Source organism: Pteronotus mesoamericanus, unplaced genomic scaffold (assembly GCF_021234165.1).
Source record: "Pteronotus mesoamericanus isolate MK-2021 breed Mesoamerican mustached bat unplaced genomic scaffold, CSHL_Meso_final contig_214, whole genome shotgun sequence".
Classification (NCBI taxonomy): Eukaryota; Metazoa; Chordata; class Mammalia; order Chiroptera; family Mormoopidae; genus Pteronotus; species Pteronotus mesoamericanus.
In genome coordinates, this window is record NW_026555089.1 from 5,702,831 (window position 1) to 5,719,543 (window position 16,713).

A 16,713-nucleotide genomic window follows, 5' to 3' on the forward strand; every position below is an offset into this window, starting at 1 on the left:
CTTGATTTGCATCTGGATGTCACAGAAGGGGGTTAGTACAGGGCCTGGCACATAGCAAGACTCGATGAACAGGTTCAACGTCATTATTATCCTTGTTGGTGGGGGAGGGTATGTCCTAAAAGCGTTTCCTCCTTCCACAGGCAACGAAAGACACTTCCTCGGGGTCCGGCCCTGCTGGCTCTGCGTGAGCCTGCGAGCTCGGGCAGGGGAGAAGCAAGACGTGGCAGCCCCTGCGAGGATGCTTGGGAGCGCTGAGCTGCACTGTCCACAACTCCTTCGGGGCAAAAATGCCTCCCCTGCTGACCCACCTGTGCCAGGAGATCAGGGGTTCAGGGGCAGCTTCTCCCAGCCTCTGTGTCCCATGTCCTCCCTGCAGCCTGCCTTGTGACAGGTTTGCGTGGATATCTGTCAGTGAGCAGGCTCTGCCAAGCACCTGTTGGCCCCCGCTGGGCAGGAAGATAACATGTGTGGGGGAGGGGCATGGCAGACACTCACTCCACAGCACACCCTCCTTCCCATAAAGTGGTGATGGCCTGAATTTCTGGCACAGATACTGGTGTCTGAGTGCTCCTACCATAAAGCTGGATCTGTGTCCCCATGGAAAATTCCACATTGCAGAAAGCGGGGCCCGCTGAGCAGGAATGCACGAGCGGAGCATCAGGAGACCTGGCTTTGCCGTTCGGCAGCCCCAGGACTGTGGGTGAGCTCCTCCCCTCCGTGGGCCTTGGTCTCCCCATCAGGAAAGTTCAGGGGCTTGGTGGGACATGTGGCTCTAAACCACGCATCAGGGGAGCTTGTTACTAGAGCAGATTCCTGACCCGACCCTCAGAAATCAGATCCAGCTGGACACAGAGGGACCAAGAACCCAATGTGCCCCTTCTCTGCTGTCACTCAACCAGTGGCGTCAGGTATCCCAGAGTCTCGCTCTGAACGTAACTGTCTCCTGGGCCCTAGAGAGTCAAAGGGGTTGGTGGGGAGGGTCCAAGAGAGGAGCAGCGGGAGGCAGAGGGCCCCAGACGCCCTGGCCTGGTGGCTGCTGTATGCCCTCCGCACGCAGCAACCTACCACCCCAGCAGCTGGCTGGCTGCTGGCCACCCACCGTCCCTGCCCCCATGCCAAGTGCAGGGGCTGCTGGGAAAAGCATCTTATGGAAACTGGTCTCCTTGCTTTTCCTACTGAGACGGCCTTACCTTGTTTTCAGAAATCCTAGAGGAATGACAGTCCCAGCTGAGAACTGGAGAGGCCGGGCTTTGCACCCCAGCAGAGGCTCCCAGAGGCTGAGCTCTGATGCCGTCTCTGCTCCTCTGTGCAGCTTTGGGGCGGGGCCCTCCCATCCCGGTCTGGGTCTGAGTCCCACAGATCCCTGCGGTCAATTAAGTGCAGCTGGAACCTGGGCAGGAGGTGGGAGAAGCTGGAAGAACTCGGGGTTTGCGGCAAAGCTTCTACCCTGCGCTCTGTGCCTCCCGCAGTGTGCCGGGAGAGCATGCGCACACACTCACACACGCAGACTCCCATATGCACACTCACTCACACACATGCTTTGCTCACATGCACGCTCACACACACTCACACTCACACATTCATGGGCTCACACACACAAGCGTGGGCTCCCACCACCACCCACTCCCAGGTGGTCTGTTTGTTCCCAAGCTGCTGACATCACGCCAGGCGGGGGAAGCTGAAAGACAGACCCACGCTAGGTGGTGAGAGCCACCAGGCTGGGCGCCCATCTGGTCCTCACACCCCTGGGGCATGGGACACTCAGGAGGAGCTGGAAGCACGTCCCTGCAGGCTCCCGGGAGGGTGGGAAAAGTGCCCCCTCTCACGTGCCTGGATGTGGGTCACCGTCAGGAGCAGACCTGGGCCGACCCTGATACCCCGGTTCCCTTAGTTTAAAAAAAAATGTACGCTGAGACATGCGGCGTGCTTCCAGGGTGCAGGTGCCCTCCAGGGACCCTGCCGCACCCCCGGCTCTCCAGGACAGGTACTATTCCACCCTCCGCTTCATCCGAGAGGCAGAGGAGACCCAGGACCCAGGGGCTCGGTCCCTATTGCCCGTCTGGGAGGGGGCAGTGCCAGCATTTGGACCCACCACTGCTCAGCCCCCAGGTTCTGCGGGGCTCGGGTGCTCCTGACCATGCCCCGCCTGCCCTTACTGCACCCCTCTCCCTGGGGCGTCCCTAGGCTCCACTCTCCCTCTGCTCCACACAGATGGCCCAGCCTACCCCTGCACAGGGGCGGCGGGGGGGGGTTCTTCCCCACCCCACTGATGGGTCACTCTCCTCCCCCATCACAGCCCAGGCTCAGGGGGAGAAGGCCCCCTAGAGATCACCAGGAGCTCCGTCATGAAAAACTCAGGTGGGTGGGTGAGTAAGGACGTGCTCAGCTGGTGAGATGCCTCATTTCATTTTCAAGGAGACAGCACGTCTTGGATCTTGCCCATGCTGCCTTGAGTCATAAAATGAGAGGCTCATTCTAACGGGCAGTTTGATCATATATATCAAAGCCTGTGAAATGTGTGTGCACGGGCATATCCTGTAGCCCACTAATTTCACTTCTAGGAAAGGTATCCTAAGGAAATATTCGGACAGGTGAGCAAAGGTGTGGGCACAGAGATGTTCACTGCAGCACTATTTAAAATAGCAAGGAATTGACAACAGCCCAAGTGGCCAAAAACGGAGAGCAGTCTAAATATATCCTAACGTATCCAGACAATGAAATATATGCCAGTACAAAACACTTTTAACATCACTGACATACATATTCACAATCCATTTCTTAGTTTAAGACAAGGTATAATAAGCTATTTACCTGTTGATGCCATTTTTTTTTCTTTTTCTTTTTTAAATTTTAGAGAGGGGAAAGGAAGGAGAAAGAAAAGGAGAGGAACATCGATTGGCTGCCTTCTGTACGTGCCCGGACCGGGGACCAAGCCTGCAACCCGGGCACAGGCCCTGGCTGGGAATCACACCGATGACCTTTAGGTTGGCAGGACGATGCCCAACCAAGCGAGCCACACCGGCGGGGCTCAGTTACATTATAATGCACAGGTCTATGTACAAAATTCTTTGTCTCAGCATCATTTATGATAGAAACAAAGCTTTATTTTTTTTCAGGTTTTCTTTATTTTCAGAGAGAGGGGAAGGGAAGGAGGAAGAGAAGGAGAGAACCAAACATCGATGTGGGAGAGAAACACCAGTCAGTTGCCTCTCACATGCCCCCAGCTGGGGACCTGGCCCGCAACCCAGGCACGTGCCCCAGCAGGGACTCGAACCGGCAGCCCTTCGGCGTGCAGGCCAGGGCTCAGTCCAGTGAGCCCCACCAGCCAGGGCAGAAACCAAGTTTTCAACAATCCATCCCATTAGCTCCTGGAGCACCTGACACCCACCTTAGGGCCACAAAGAGAGTCCTCCGAACGGCAACAACACCCAGAAAACAGAAAAGCTGCCTGGGAAGCTAAGTCCTGATCATGTTTGCACCGGGATCAGGCCGTGCCTGAAGCTACCCCTGGACTGTGTAGTTACAAGAGCCTAAAATTCCTGTTCTGCTGGAGCAACGGTAGATTGGGGTTTCTGTGACTTACGACCGAGAGAATCGTAAATGACACGTGGCAGAGCTGTCCAGACACACACCCGCGGTGACTGCCCCACCACCACTGCTCACGTCAAAAGCCAAAGGCACCTTCTCACCAAGAAGGGTTGGCCCTAGGCCCCACCTGGCCCAAGACCGCGGACGCCCGCACCCACTGGCACACACACATGCCGCAGACAGCACTGGGTGGGTTTTTATTTTAACGTCAAAGGCACAGCCCCCCAGGTGAACGGAGGCAGTGACTGTAGAAGCCCAGCCCAGACCCCCAAGGCCCCGCTCCCACCACCCAACGGGGCGGCTGTGCCAAAGGGAAGGGGTGGGTAATAAGGGGGCCTCCCCTTTTAGGAGGTCACCTGCTTCCTTCCTTAGCCCCAACAGGGGAGAAGCAGGTGAGATAAAGTGAGGAAATAATGCTTCAGAGGGTCCCTTAGGGCCTCTCCCTGAACGCCACCCCCCCAACACAGGTCTTTGGTGGATGAAATTGCACAGACAATCCATAAAGTGACAGCTTGAGGGGCGTCCCCTCCCAAGAGCAGAGCCTTGGGGGAGGACAGGGGAGAGGTCCCAGTTTCTCCCTGTGGCAACTCAGTGCTTAGAAATGGGGAGGAGCCCTTCCCTGCTGGAGGGGCCCCCTGCAGAAGCGCCTTCCACCAACAGAGGCAGTCTTAGCAAAGGGCCCCCACATCCCACTCAGCGGTGGGCCCCCTCCCTCCCTGCATCTCTAACTCTATCTGGTAAGACATAAAAAATTCTCTGCTTATAAAAATACTTCTGCTCTGTCTGGGAGTTGGGGGTGGGGAAGGAAGGGCGATCCCTGGGGATGGGGCGGAGCGCTGATGCTGGAAGCCAGGTCACAGCCCCTTTGGGGGAAGGGGGATCACAGTGGCAGGGGCTAGGAGGAGGGCAGGGGGCCGTTGGCTCGGCGGGGGGCTCCCTTGGAGCCGGGGGCCCTGCCCGGGGCAGCGGGCACGGGGGAGACAAGGCGGGAGGTGGCGGCGCTCCGCAGCTTCTGTTTCCGCCGCTTGGCCAGCGGCGCGTTCTCCACGCTCTTCAGGAAGAAACCTTCGCGCTTGCCGCGGTTAAACGCCTGGCAGAAAATACGGCGTGAGTACCCCCAACACGGCCCGGCCTCGACTTTTAGGTCCGAGCTTTGGCTCCCACCCTGGACCGTTCCTCCCATGCCACTGGGTCAAGGCCAGCAAGATCCTTGGCCTCTGGCCTCCGGCGTTCGTAAAGGTCAGGCCCCGACCCGCCATCTCACCTTCCTGAGCTTTGAGGGCTTCGCCTCCCCGAGAGCCCGCCTCTCCAGGCAGTGTCCGCACCCCACACTCCACGCCCCCCCTCAGGCCCCGCCCTCACCATGAAGGTGGCGTTGAGCCCGGAGCGCACAGCCGGCCCGGAGGACTCCAGCACGTCCGGAGTCCGGAGCGGGGGCGAAGAGCGGGCGCTGCCGTCCTGCAGCCACGAGCTGCCCCGCAGCCCCTCGAGCTTCAGCCTCTTGGCCGGGTCCACAGTCAGGAGCCCTGGAGGCCGGGTGGGGGAGTGTCAGGGCAGGCCGTGTGTGGAGGCTGCCCCCAGAGATCCTAACAGCCCTGCCCCCCTCCCGGACCGGTATCCTCGCCTACCCCAACATGACCCCGTGGCCTCCCCCTTCCCAAGCAGGATCTGCGGCTCCCGCTCCCCACCTCGGACAAGCTCCTTGGCTTCCTCGGACACGTTCTGCCAGGCTTCCCCATCAAGGGAGAAGCGCCCCTCGCGGATCTTGCACATGATCTCGGCAGCCTGGCTCTGCCCGCCTTGGCCTGAGGCTCCCTGGAAGGGAACCTGTCCCGACAGCATCATGTACTGGGGGATGGGGGGAAAAGTGAGACCGGCCCACGCCGCGGGCCCAGGGAGGCAGGAGGCTGACTTCTCAGCCCACCCCGCGGGCCACTCGCCCGCTGCAGGGAGTAACTCCTGAGGCCCACTAGCCATGACCCTGACTCCAACCCAGACCGCTCGGATGCCCTGACCCCAGCATCTGAGCGCCCCTGCCTCTGTATTAGGACGACCTCTGAGGCCAGCCCCCTATCAAACCCTGCCACCCCCGCCGAGATGACCCGTGCCTCTGGCGCCCCTGTTGCCCCTCATCAGGAAGACCTCTGACCTCGGGCTCAGGCGCCCCTGAACCCGCCTTGGGGGCCCCGTCCCATACCAGGATGACGCCAAGGCTCCAGAGGTCGCAGGACTCGTCGTAGCCCTGCCGCGCCAGCAGCTCAGGGGCCGCGTACTGCAACGTGAAGCAGGGCGTCTGCATGGGCTCCGCGGGGCTTTGCGGGCGAAGCCGCGCGAACCCGAAGTCGATAATCTTCACCGGGGCTCCCGGCGTGTCGTCGGCATACAGGATGTTCTGTGCGGGCAGGCGGCCGTCAGAGGCTGCCCTCCGTGCGGCAGCTCTCCCCTGCCACCCGGCCCGCGCCCACCTCGGGCTTGAGGTCGCGGTGCACCACGCCCGCCTCCTCGTGCATGAAGCTCACGGCCGACACAAGGCTCCGCAGGATCTGGCTCGCCTCGGACTCACTGAAGTGCCGCTTCTTGCGGATGTGCTCCAGCAGCTCCCCACCCTGCAACAGCTCCAGGACCAGGTACGTGTGCAGCTGTGGGCAGCGGGGGCGGCCACCGTCACGAGCCAGGCCCCGCCCCGCGGGCACCGACAAGCCCCGCCCCAAGCCTCAGGCCTCGGGAGGGTTCGAGCCCCGGCCTCAAGACCACCCGCAAGAACCACCCCGACTGCCTTCCAGGTCCCGGCCCCTTTGGTCATTTCGAATCTTATAACCCTCCACGCCCTCAGATCCGTTTCCTCGGCCGTTTTCTCAGCTCCGCCTTCTGGTCCTCCCCCTCAAGCCCCCCAACCCGCCGTGGTTCCCTTAGACCCCGCCCCCTGCCCTCCCCCGTCTTCCTCGTGCATCCCTGCGGCCCACCCGCCCAGGAAGGCATCACCTACCTGGTCCTGATGCACCTCGTGCAGCTTCACCACGTTGGGATGCGACTGGCACAGCCGCAGGGCGGCCACTTCGCGCTGAGTGTTCGCCTCCAGCCTGGGGGAGGGGGAGACGGGGTCGGGATGGATGGCCTCCGGCCCCGCCCTCCCGGACTCTGCTTCTCGGAGCCCGCCCACCCCAAGCTGGCCCACCTGCGGCTGAGGATCTTGACCGCGAACTCCTGGCCGCCTTGGCGCTGGCGGCAACGGCGACACACGGAGAAGCTGCCCTGGCCCAGCGCAGGCTCCCGCAGGTCCAGCTCATACTGCTGGAAGAAGGGCGAGTCCTGGGGGGAAAGAGGGCGCGTCAGAGGTCCTACCTGGGAGACTTAGGGCCACACCTCACCCCGTCTCCCAGAAGTACCAGATTTCACCGAGGTCATACCTGAGGGCAGCTGGTACAGCCCCTTCAGGAATCCTGGGCCCTGCACCCCCAAGTCAGCTTCTCCCAGCCCTGGCCCAACCCACCTGCATCATGGCACTCCTGGCCACCGACGCCTTGCCTGGCCGGTCTCCAGAACCAGGTGCTTCCAGCACATCGGTCATCACAGCGTTATTGTGGTCAAACAGGATGGACGGTGCCACGAAGGAGTATCCCTGGTTGGGGAGGGAGGCGGGTCAGGGGTGGATGGGTCCGGGGGGAGGGAGGGGTGCTGGAGGTGCAGGTGGAGTCCCTGGAAGGGCCAGAGCAGGCGGGGAGGAGGGCAGGCAGAGGGAAGAGCCCAGAGCAGGGGTCAGTCAGCAGGAGGTGTTGCTTTTGCATCCTGGTACACACAGGATGTATGGACATTTTATTCTAATTTGTTCTGTGATCACTTGGGGTCATGTCTGTCTGTCCCTCACCAGTCTGTGACTCCACCTTTCTCATCACAGTAACACCCCCCCCAAGTGCCAAGGGTATAGCCTGGCACAATCTAGTGGCCCAAAAAGTGGCAGGCAAATGCATGAAAGGACTGTGACCTGGCAATCGCACCTGCTTATTAGCCTATGACAATTCAACTGTGCCTACTGAGAACAAAAAATCTTTATTCCTTCCATTCAATTCAAACTCTGGCCTCCTCTGCAAGGGGGCTACTGAAGAAGTGTTAAGAAAAACCAGAGTTAATACTTTGCCTTTCCTAAGGATCCATGTCCTGCCAATTCAAGGGATTCTCAAGGGTAATTTAAGGAATGTGTTCTCTCTTAAAAACACAGCCCCACTGTGCGCCTGCACGCAAGCTCCACACAGGAGGGATTTTTGTCTGTTAGGTTCACTGACACATCCTCAGTGCCCAGACCTATGCCTGGCACATTGTAGGCACTCAACACGTATTTTTGCACCATGAAATGAATGAATGAATGAGTGAGAGTAGCCCTCCATCCACAAGAAAGGACTTTCTCAGAACTGTGAGACAATGGATCGAGCGACGTTCGAGCACGGAGCTGTCACTTGTGAGAGCTTCACAGAGGCAGACGGATCCATCCATACTTGCTATTGGCCTATTCTTACTTCATAGTTGTAAACCGCCCTGGCTGGTGTGGCTCAGTGGATCGAGCACCAGCCTGCAAACCAAAGGGTCGCTGGTTCGATACCCACTCAGGGCACAGGCCTGGATTGTGGGCCAGGTCCCCAATAGGGGGCACTTGAGGGGCAACCACACATTGATGTTTCTCTCCCTCTCTTTCTCCCTCCCTTCCCCTCTCTAAAAATAAGTCAATAAAATATTCTTAGAAAGAAACAGCTGTAGGCCAATGGCCTGTAGGCCAGGCCCCCCACATTGGGCATAGAAACACAAATTAAGCACACCATTCCCGCCCTCTGGGAGCCTCACACCAGAGGAGGCAGTCTCAGTTGAGCTGTCAGGACACAACCTGACAAACCGCTCCGAGGCAGGTGCTGCCCGCAGAGGGCTGCTGTACAAGCAAGGTGCAGCCCAGGGCCACGGGAGAGGGGAAGACTTCACAGGGGGCAGCCCGGGACAACAAGGCTAGAAAGGTCAGTGGGAGCTTGCCGGGTGAGCGGCAGTGGGGAGGCCATGTCAGGCGGAGGGCACTGGGTGTGCAAAGGTACAGAAGTCTGCTGTGGGACCGCCGAGCACTTCGTTGCTGCTAAAGCACCAAGCGCAACACGAGCGAGCACTGAGGCTGGGGCTCAGAGCAAGGACCACACCACGGAGGGTTCTTGATGCTGAGCAAAGGAGTTTAGTCTCGCCTACCAGCCCTAAGCTTCAAAAATTGGAGGGAGGGGGCCTGCGTCCCCAGGAATGTGATATGGCGGGCCAACGGGCACACACGGCCTCTCCTCCTACGTGTCTACTGAAGCAAGGGGGCTACTGAAGATTCGTATAAAACAGGGGGCTACGTGTCTGATTACTTTAAAACAGGACATAACAGTAAGGAGATATGATGGAGTAGAAGGGAAATGAGTGTGAGATTTAAAGATGACCATGAAGCTCAGGACGAGCCCTGCCTTGGTGGACTCTACGACTGACAACTCCACGTACCCCACAAGAGGAGAGGCCTGGGGGGAGACACTGAGTCCTGGTCAGGATACAAAGCCTATGCAGTGCCCATGGGTCAGCCAGGCCGTCTGGGGTTCCATGAGCTCTCCCTCACCTGGAAGATGCGAGAGTCTCCAGATAGGGGGCTGCCCGCGGGTGAGTAGACAGGCTCCAGCCGAGTAAACTCTTCTGCAAAGTTGCTCACATCCAGCTCCGAGCGGATCTGGGGTCGGAATGGAGCTGGAATCTTCCTCGCAGCCAGAGCAGCCCAATCCAGACCCTGGAACAAAGAAATGAGAGACTGGGGGTCAAAGGACAGGAAGTGGAAACCCCTCTCCGCTCAGGCCACCCTCACTGGGCAGCTCCTTGGTGAGACGAGTGTCTGGCATTTGGGGGGAAGGTGTTCATCTTGCCTCCCCAGCTTCTATATCCCTCCTTATTTCCCTTGGAGAATCACCCTCCACCACACTGAGGCATTCTGGGACTTTTAATAGAATTGACTTACAAAACAAACAAACATATTCCTCCTATTATACTTAAATCTTATAGGATGTGTGCCTGGAATTGCTGGGGACAACCTCAGGATCTAATGATGAAATCTTTGTGCAGAAAAGCAGAACAAAAAGACAAAGACAGATATTCCTGATGACAGAGGTTTAGCACCTGGATGCAGCCTTGCCTGAAGTCAGGCCACTTTTCCTTCAACTTTTCTCTTATGGAAGCTAAAGCTTGCCCTTTGATGTTTAAGCTAGTGTGGCAGAGCCTGTTCATTGCCTGCCCAACATTCATTTTCCCTGCCTTCCTTCGTTCTACAGCCCCAATTTTATTCCAGGAAGCAATGTGCAAACTAGGACAATAGGTTACAAACTTCCTTATAGTTAAGGGTGACCAATAACTTGCAAGCAAATATCGTGAGATAGGACTCAAGGCAAAGATCCTTGAGGAAGGTGAGGAGTTGGCAAGTGCCCTTTTGGCCCTTCCCCTCCTTCGTCCCCTGGATGTTGACCTGGACGGCCAGTGTTCCAGCAGCCACCTTGGGCCATTAGGCGCCCTTGGAGACGGCAGCTACAGGCGAAAAACGGAGGAGCATTAAAAAGGGGAAGAAGAAGCAGCTGAAGACACCACAGCAGCCCTGGCCTGCCAACCTCTAGATTTCTAATATATAAAAAAAAAATTAATAAATAACCCTCTATCTTGTTTAGACCACCGTTCATGCCGCTGTTAGCAGCCAAACTATTCCGCTATTCCACAGATATCACCATTTTGAGTTGGGCTTTTTGTCACTTGAAGCCAAGAAGCCTGACCTAGACTTGAAGGCCCCAGTTCTGCCACCAGGAGCCTCGGCACTGCTCTCACCAAAGAGGCTGTCTTGAGAGAAAAGAAAATGAGGGGGGCGCCTCTTCCGAGCATCAAGCCTCGAAGACCTTGGGGCCCCTTTGGGTAAGACTGCTGGTCAGCCCACCGCCAGCGCTCAGGGCCCCGCACGCGCTCAGGGCGGGTTGCAGAATTCACTGAAGGAAACTGACACTGCTCAGCCACTTCCCCCACAAAGCGACCTCCTCACCACAGAGACGTAGATTCTTGTCTGAGAAGGCAACTCCAAGGGCCCTTCTAGGCAGGTGCTTGCAGGGGAGACTCAAGGAGATGACACTCATAATAGGGTAACAGAGTGCCTGGCCCACAGTAAATGCCTGGAAATGGGTGCTTTTGTTACGATGTCAGACAAGTGGCAAATCTGATGCCCACAGGTAAACAGAATGTAGCAGTGAAGGGCATGGGCCTTCAAGTCACCCAGACGGAGGTTTGAATCAGAGCTCCACCACTTCCGGGCCGGGTGATTTGGGCCCACCTCGCCGAACCTCAGTTTCCTCTTCTGTAAAGAGGGGGCTAATGAGGATGGTTCTGAGGGTTACGTGAAATGATGCCAGCACAGGGCCGGCGCTCAGTGGGTGCTCACTGTTACAGGACCCTGCAAGGCACGGACGTGGCCGTGCACAGCGCCCGAGCCAGAGAGGCCTCACAAGGAGACAAAATTCACCCCGCGCCGCACTCTAACCTGTGTAGGCACTTAGCAAGCACACACCCCCTACATGGCGATCTGACTGTCTGTCTGCACGGGAAGAAGGAACAAAACGTCGGGGTGGATGCTAAGAGCCTAAGTGAGGCTTTTAGTACTGACTTGGGCTGACAGGCGACCTGGGGCCTGTGTCCTGCTCTACACATTTCCTGTACAGCCTTGGGCAGGTCACCTCCCTTCTCTGAACGGGTCCAACGAAAGGCCCAATGAATCCATTCTCGAGTCTCTGGCAGCCCAGCCAGTCAACAAACCTAGCATTTCCCCCACAGGAACACATCTTCTGAGTTTCACTAACGATGGATGAGAAGATAAGACTGCTTTCTTGATCTGGGGATTTTTCTAAATCAAGTACACCTGGCCAGCCCCAGAGCAGCCCTCCAGTGTCCCCAAGCCCAGGGTGGCAGCCCAGCCCAGGTACATGCAGCGGGGCGTGGGGGCGGCTCAGAGGCCTCACCTGGAAGAAGGGGTGGCTCTTGACTTCCTGTGCCCCCTGGGGCCCTGCACCCAGCCGCTTCTTGGGGTCCTTGCAAAGTAGCCGCTGCAGCAGGTCCTGCGCCACAGGCCCGATCCGAGGGGGGAAGGGAGGGGAGCACTTCAGGATCCGTCTGAGAGGATTTGGGGGGCGTCAGGGGCAGCGAGCCCCCCCCACAGCCCTGCCCAGCCACCTCAGCTGCCCGCCGCATCCAGCCCCACTCACCGGGACACCTCTGCCTGCGTGTTCCTCTCGCCCTCCAGTGTGAAGGGCGAGGCCCCCGTCAGCAGCTCAAAGATCAGGATGCCCAGGCTCCACCAGTCCACAGCCTGCAGGGGGCCACGCCAAGGTGAAGGCCTACGGTCACCTCGACCTCCCCCACCACCGCCCCCCACGGCCCCGTCAACCCACCTTGCCATGCCCCAACTTGCTGCGGATGATTTCGGGGGCCATGTACTCGATAGTACCACAGAAGGAGAAGGTTCGCTCTTTCTGGGGAGGGGCAAGAGGACCCATTTTGGTCACCCAGCAGCTCCCAAGGCTCAGAGTAGGACTTGCTGTGGGTACTTTGTGCGTGCAGGGCCTGGGGCTATTTGCCTCTGCACCCCGAAAAACACACAGAGCCAGGCTTGGAGGAGGAGGAGAGGGAAAGGACGGCTTGCCCGGGGTGGGCCAGGATGCCGAGGTCGCCTTCACTCACCTCCTCTGTCAGGAACTCCTTGCTAAGCCCAAAGTCCGTGAGGACGATGTGGCCCTCAGAGTCCAGCAGCACGTTCTCCAGCTTCAGGTCTCGGTAGATGATGCCCAGCTGGCAGGAGCAAGAGGAGCTCTGAGGACCCCTCCCCCAACACCCTCCGTTCCCCAGGTCACTGCTCGGGAGAAGGGGATCTCCAGCGCAGGAGTGGGCCTGGAGCGGACTGAGCCACCGGACAGGAAAGGCCATTTAAGAGGCAAAAGCAAGGAAGGAGGGCCCCACGGTGGATGCCCAGGGGAGCAGACCCCAAGGTCCCAGGGAGAGGGAAGCCCTCGTGAAGAGTCGCATTTCAAAAAGGCTTTGGAAGCCAGGGCACGAGGGCTCCATTTGAGAAAGTTTTGTGAACAAGGCCCCAGGAGGCAGCCCCAAGCTCCCTGAGAGAGGAAGGCCCCTTGGGGGACCTGCGGAGGCGACCCCACCGGGCAGCGCTGAGGCCTGCCTTCCAGGAGGCCTGGGGAAGCAGCTCCAGTCCCCATGACCCCCAGGGAGCCCAGGGAGAGGGACCCTGAAGAAGGCCCTGACCCAGGGCCCACGGCAACAGGCATGTGGCGAGGTCCTCACCCACCTTGTGCAGGTGTTCAAGAGCCAGTACAATCTCGCCCGCATACACGCGCACCTCGGCCTCCTTGAAGTGCTGGCGCTGGTAGAGGTGGGTGAACATCTCACCACCATTCACATAGTCTGGGGGGGGTAGAGTGCAGGTCAGGATGCAGCCCCTGTGGGCGGCCCCGACGGCTTCCTGGCCCCCAAGGTTGGCAGGTGCCTGCCCTTACCCAGGATGAGGTGCAGCTTGGCATCAGTCTGGAAAGCATAGTGCAGTGTGACCAGGAAGGGCGCCTGGCGCACCAGCTCCAGCACTGAGCGCTCGGTGCGCGTGTGCTCCCGCGTCTTGGCGCGCTGCACCAGCGCTGCCTTGCGCAGCACCTTCATGGCATACAGCTTCCCCGAGTCGTGCCCGCCCGCCTTCCGCACCAGGAACACCTTCCCGTAGGCTGTGGAAGCAAGGAGTGGGCAGAGAGCAGGCCGTGAGCAGGAGGGTGGTGCAGGCTGGTGGGTGTGGGAGTGATGCCAGCCCAGGAGAGTGTGCAAGTTGGAGGAAGGCGCTGGCGTGAGAGAAGGGTGTGCAAAAGGCTGGCAGAGCCTTTGAAAGAAAGGTGTGCCCAGCACCAAAGGGTGCTCAGCAAAAGCAGGGAAGGGCTATGCAAACCAGGCTGGGGGGCATGTAGCTCCACAAGGCCTGCAGTGCCGGGGCAGGGGCGGGGGGCAGGGTACCTGCAAACCTGTGGAAGAGCAGAGAGATCGGAGGGGATGTGAATCCAAGGAAGGGAGGCAGAGGTGCATGCAGACAGGGGAGGGATGAGCAAACCTGAGCTCGGAGTTTGCAAGGCAGGGGAGAGGGCGTTCACATCAGAGCAAGGAGAGGAGCTGTGCAAATCACTCGGGAGGGCTGCAAGCCCCCAAGGGTGCTGACAAATCCCGGAGGCCCCCGCGGGGAGGACCAGCCCTGAGAGTGGGCATGCAAACCCTGGCAGGGCAGGGCGGGGCCGTCAAGGCTGGCTGTGCCAGGAAAGGGTGGGGGGCATTGCCTGTTGCCTGGCCCAGAACCAGGCGGGTGTGCCCGCAGGAGGCCCAGGGCACTGTGCATGGGACATCTGCCTGGTGGGTGGGGGTCCTCACCTCCCGTGCCCAGCACCTTGAGCAGCTCGAAGTTCTCCACGCTCACCTTCTCCTCATGCCCGGTCAGGTTGGCTGTGGGCACAGGGGGCAAATGAGCCCAGCCAGTGCATGACCCCTCCCTGCGGCCCAGGCTGCCATCACCCCTCCCTGCAGTCTCTGGCTGCCCTTGCCCCACCTTCAGTGATCTGCAGCTCCACCGCGCAGCACTCGTCCTCGTCCTCGTCCCCCATGGCGGACCGGTGGCTGGGGCCCGCGCTGCTCGGCTCCGGGCGGCGCCGGTTACATGGCGGCTCCGGCCGGGGCGGGCGCTTCCTGGTGCCGCCTCCGGGTCGAGTCGGGCGCCGGCACCGCCTCCCGGCTCCCCGCCCCGCGCGGCCTGAGTCAGGCGCTGGAACGTGACAGCGCGACAGCGCGGCTGCGAGTGGGCGGGCGGGGCGGGCGGTCGCTCGCGGCTGCTGCACGGGGCGGACCTCGCGACACTCCCGAGGGCTTTGGAGCACCCCTCAGGAGCCGTGCCTGGGGTCCGTGGGTAACCTAGAGCCCCCGCTGGGCAGTCGCTACCAAGCCTGCATCGGGCCGCGGATGCCTTTTGAAGCCAAGGGTGCTGAGATACAGAACCTGTGCCCCCGGGGGGCCCACACAGGCGCTGTAGCGCCTCCCCACCCAGGTGCCATCCATCAGGGCAGCCCAGCATCTAATTCTTAGCCCCCAGTGAAAGCAAGGGGTTGCATGAAACTCAGAGCCCACCACCTCCTTCTTGCTCACTCCATGAAGGCTGCAAATAGGGGAGGGGTTTAAAGTCCCCTTGACAGATTGGCAGCCTGAGGCCACTCCGCTGCTGTTGTCCAGCAGCTGCCGGCATGGGCCAGCCCAGCCCCTGTCACTCAATAAGGTCCCCGCTCTTGGTGCTGGGCAGCCTAAGATGGCTTTTGGGTCCCAGAACGCACACAGCCCACCTGAGACCCTGGGAACTAGCCTTTGCAACAGGTCGGGGATTGGAAGTGTCTAGGAACTCAGGTGTCCTGCAGACCAAAGCCTTGTCTCTGGACTCCCCCTACCCAGGGAGCACCTACAGGGGGCGCTGAGAGGGTGCTGGAGCCGAGCCCCACCTGGTGGCAGGAAGAGGTTCCGGAATCTCTTTATAGCTGACCTGCAAAAGCACCTCAGGCCCCAGCCACCCTGCACAGCACACCTGGCGTCACACACCCCTCATGTGGTCCTGCCCCGTCGCCCCCAAGCCTGGCTCAGTACCCATGCAGAGCCCGGAGCAGGCCTCAGAAAGGAGTGTCAGAGCCACCCAGGGGCAGCCTGCCTCACCATCAGGCGCAGGGCCCTGGCTGGCCTGTCCCCCAGAGCTTCATCCCGCTCCCTGCCAACTGACAGGGGCCACCCACAGGGTGGGGCAGCCATCAAACCCCCATCCTGAGGCCTATGGGAGGGGCTTCCAGCTGGAGGGCGGGGTTCACTCCCACCCCATCAGCCTCTGAAACTGGAGCTAAGAGGAAGGCAGAGTGGTGGGTTCTCCGCAGGGGTGCTGCGGAAACGAGAGTCAGGATGCTGCGGAGTCCCCCTGGGGAGGCTGGTCTGCCCCGCCTCAGCCCGGCCTCCCCCCAGATTCAGGCCGCCTCGCCCCGGTGTGGGCAGCCCCGCCCCAGCGTGGGCAGCCCGAGGTGCCTTGACTTACGTCCTGCCACCCAGCCTAATTGCCCCTTTCCTGGATGTCGTCCTAGAGGCCCCATGTCCTTAACACTTCTTGAATCCCTCCATGACAGCCCTCAGCACTAGGTGACAGTCACCAGGCTGTAAGCTCTCTGGGGAGGGGCCCAACTGCAAAGGGATGGGGGAGAAATGATAAGGAGACAGGAAAAAGTGAAAGGAGAGGAAAGGGCACCCCAGAGGGGAGGGCAGGGCCTCTGGGCTTCACCGCAGACCCCAGAGCCCAGAACCCCCACCTTTTAAGCAAAGGCTGAGCCCCAAATTGAGGCCCCACCCACTTCTGGCTACCCAGAACCCCCTTCCCCTCTCCACCCTTCTGGGACATCCAGGCAAGCCCCGCCAGCCCCTCCCGGAAGAAAACCCTTTGCTGGCCTGTGCCAGGGGAGGAAGCCAGTGGCCACAGACTGCACTGGCAGAAGACGGGGCCACAGGTGGCCCTGGCGCCGCGAGGCTCTGGACGCAGCCAGCAGACACAATGCACAGATTCAGCGGATTGCACCCCAGCTTTATTCTCATGTTCCTCCTGTGCCAGCTAAGGCTCAGAGATAGACCCAGGCCACAGTGCCCCGCGACTGGTCCTTGGCTCCCGGCCTGGACCGGGTAGGGGGCTCTCTTGTCCACTCCTGCCTACCTCCTTCACCTGGAAGGTCCCCCAGAAACCGCCTCCTCAGCGAGGGCCGTGAGGCAGAGCCAGAGCCCTGGCAAGGAGCTGCTCGCGGGGGCCCGCTCTCCCTCCTGCTTGCGGGCTTATCCCAGCTCCATCTCAGGGTCCCAGCGCCAGCCCTGGAGGACCCAGGGGCCCCAGGCTCCTTGTCCAAGGACGGGCTCCGGGGGCCCTGGCTCTCCAAATTCTCGGGCTGCCTGGGGCCCCGAATGGGACTCCAGCGGCGAGAGGACTGCACTCCCGTGCTCCCAGGCCACTCGGTG

The 16,713-nt window shown here is 60.2% G+C and overlaps 1 protein-coding gene and 1 long non-coding RNA gene across 4 annotated transcripts; one reads left to right on the plus strand and one right to left on the minus strand.

Annotated features, from left to right (window-relative positions):
- Positions 1 to 481: 481 nt before the first annotated feature.
- On the plus strand, positions 482 to 4,357 carry LOC129068607 (uncharacterized). The gene is made up of 3 exons (XR_008528928.1): positions 482 to 700; positions 2,855 to 2,984; positions 3,117 to 4,357. It is a non-coding gene; the product is annotated as an uncharacterized LOC129068607 (long non-coding RNA).
- Positions 4,328 to 14,371, minus strand: RPS6KA4 (ribosomal protein S6 kinase A4). 3 transcript variants are annotated; one of them, XM_054570948.1, is made up of 17 exons: positions 14,246 to 14,371; positions 14,071 to 14,142; positions 13,167 to 13,385; positions 12,959 to 13,074; positions 12,340 to 12,447; positions 12,051 to 12,131; positions 11,865 to 11,968; positions 11,622 to 11,772; positions 9,206 to 9,370; positions 7,079 to 7,207; positions 6,764 to 6,897; positions 6,575 to 6,668; positions 6,054 to 6,227; positions 5,786 to 5,980; positions 5,277 to 5,415; positions 4,951 to 5,114; positions 4,328 to 4,678 (listed from the first exon to the last, which is right to left on the minus strand). In XM_054570948.1, the coding sequence occupies exons 1-17, from the start codon at positions 14,298 to 14,300 to the stop codon at positions 4,484 to 4,486; spliced, it is 2,295 nt and encodes a 764-aa protein (XP_054426923.1). In that variant the 5' UTR covers positions 14,301 to 14,371; the 3' UTR covers positions 4,328 to 4,483. The 3 variants fall into 3 exon arrangements, with proteins under 3 accessions (XP_054426923.1, XP_054426922.1, XP_054426924.1); XM_054570947.1 differs by having other exon boundaries at positions 5,277 to 5,436; XM_054570949.1 differs by having other exon boundaries at positions 5,277 to 5,436; positions 14,117 to 14,142; positions 14,246 to 14,332.
- Between the last annotated feature and the right edge of the window lie 2,342 nt (positions 14,372 to 16,713).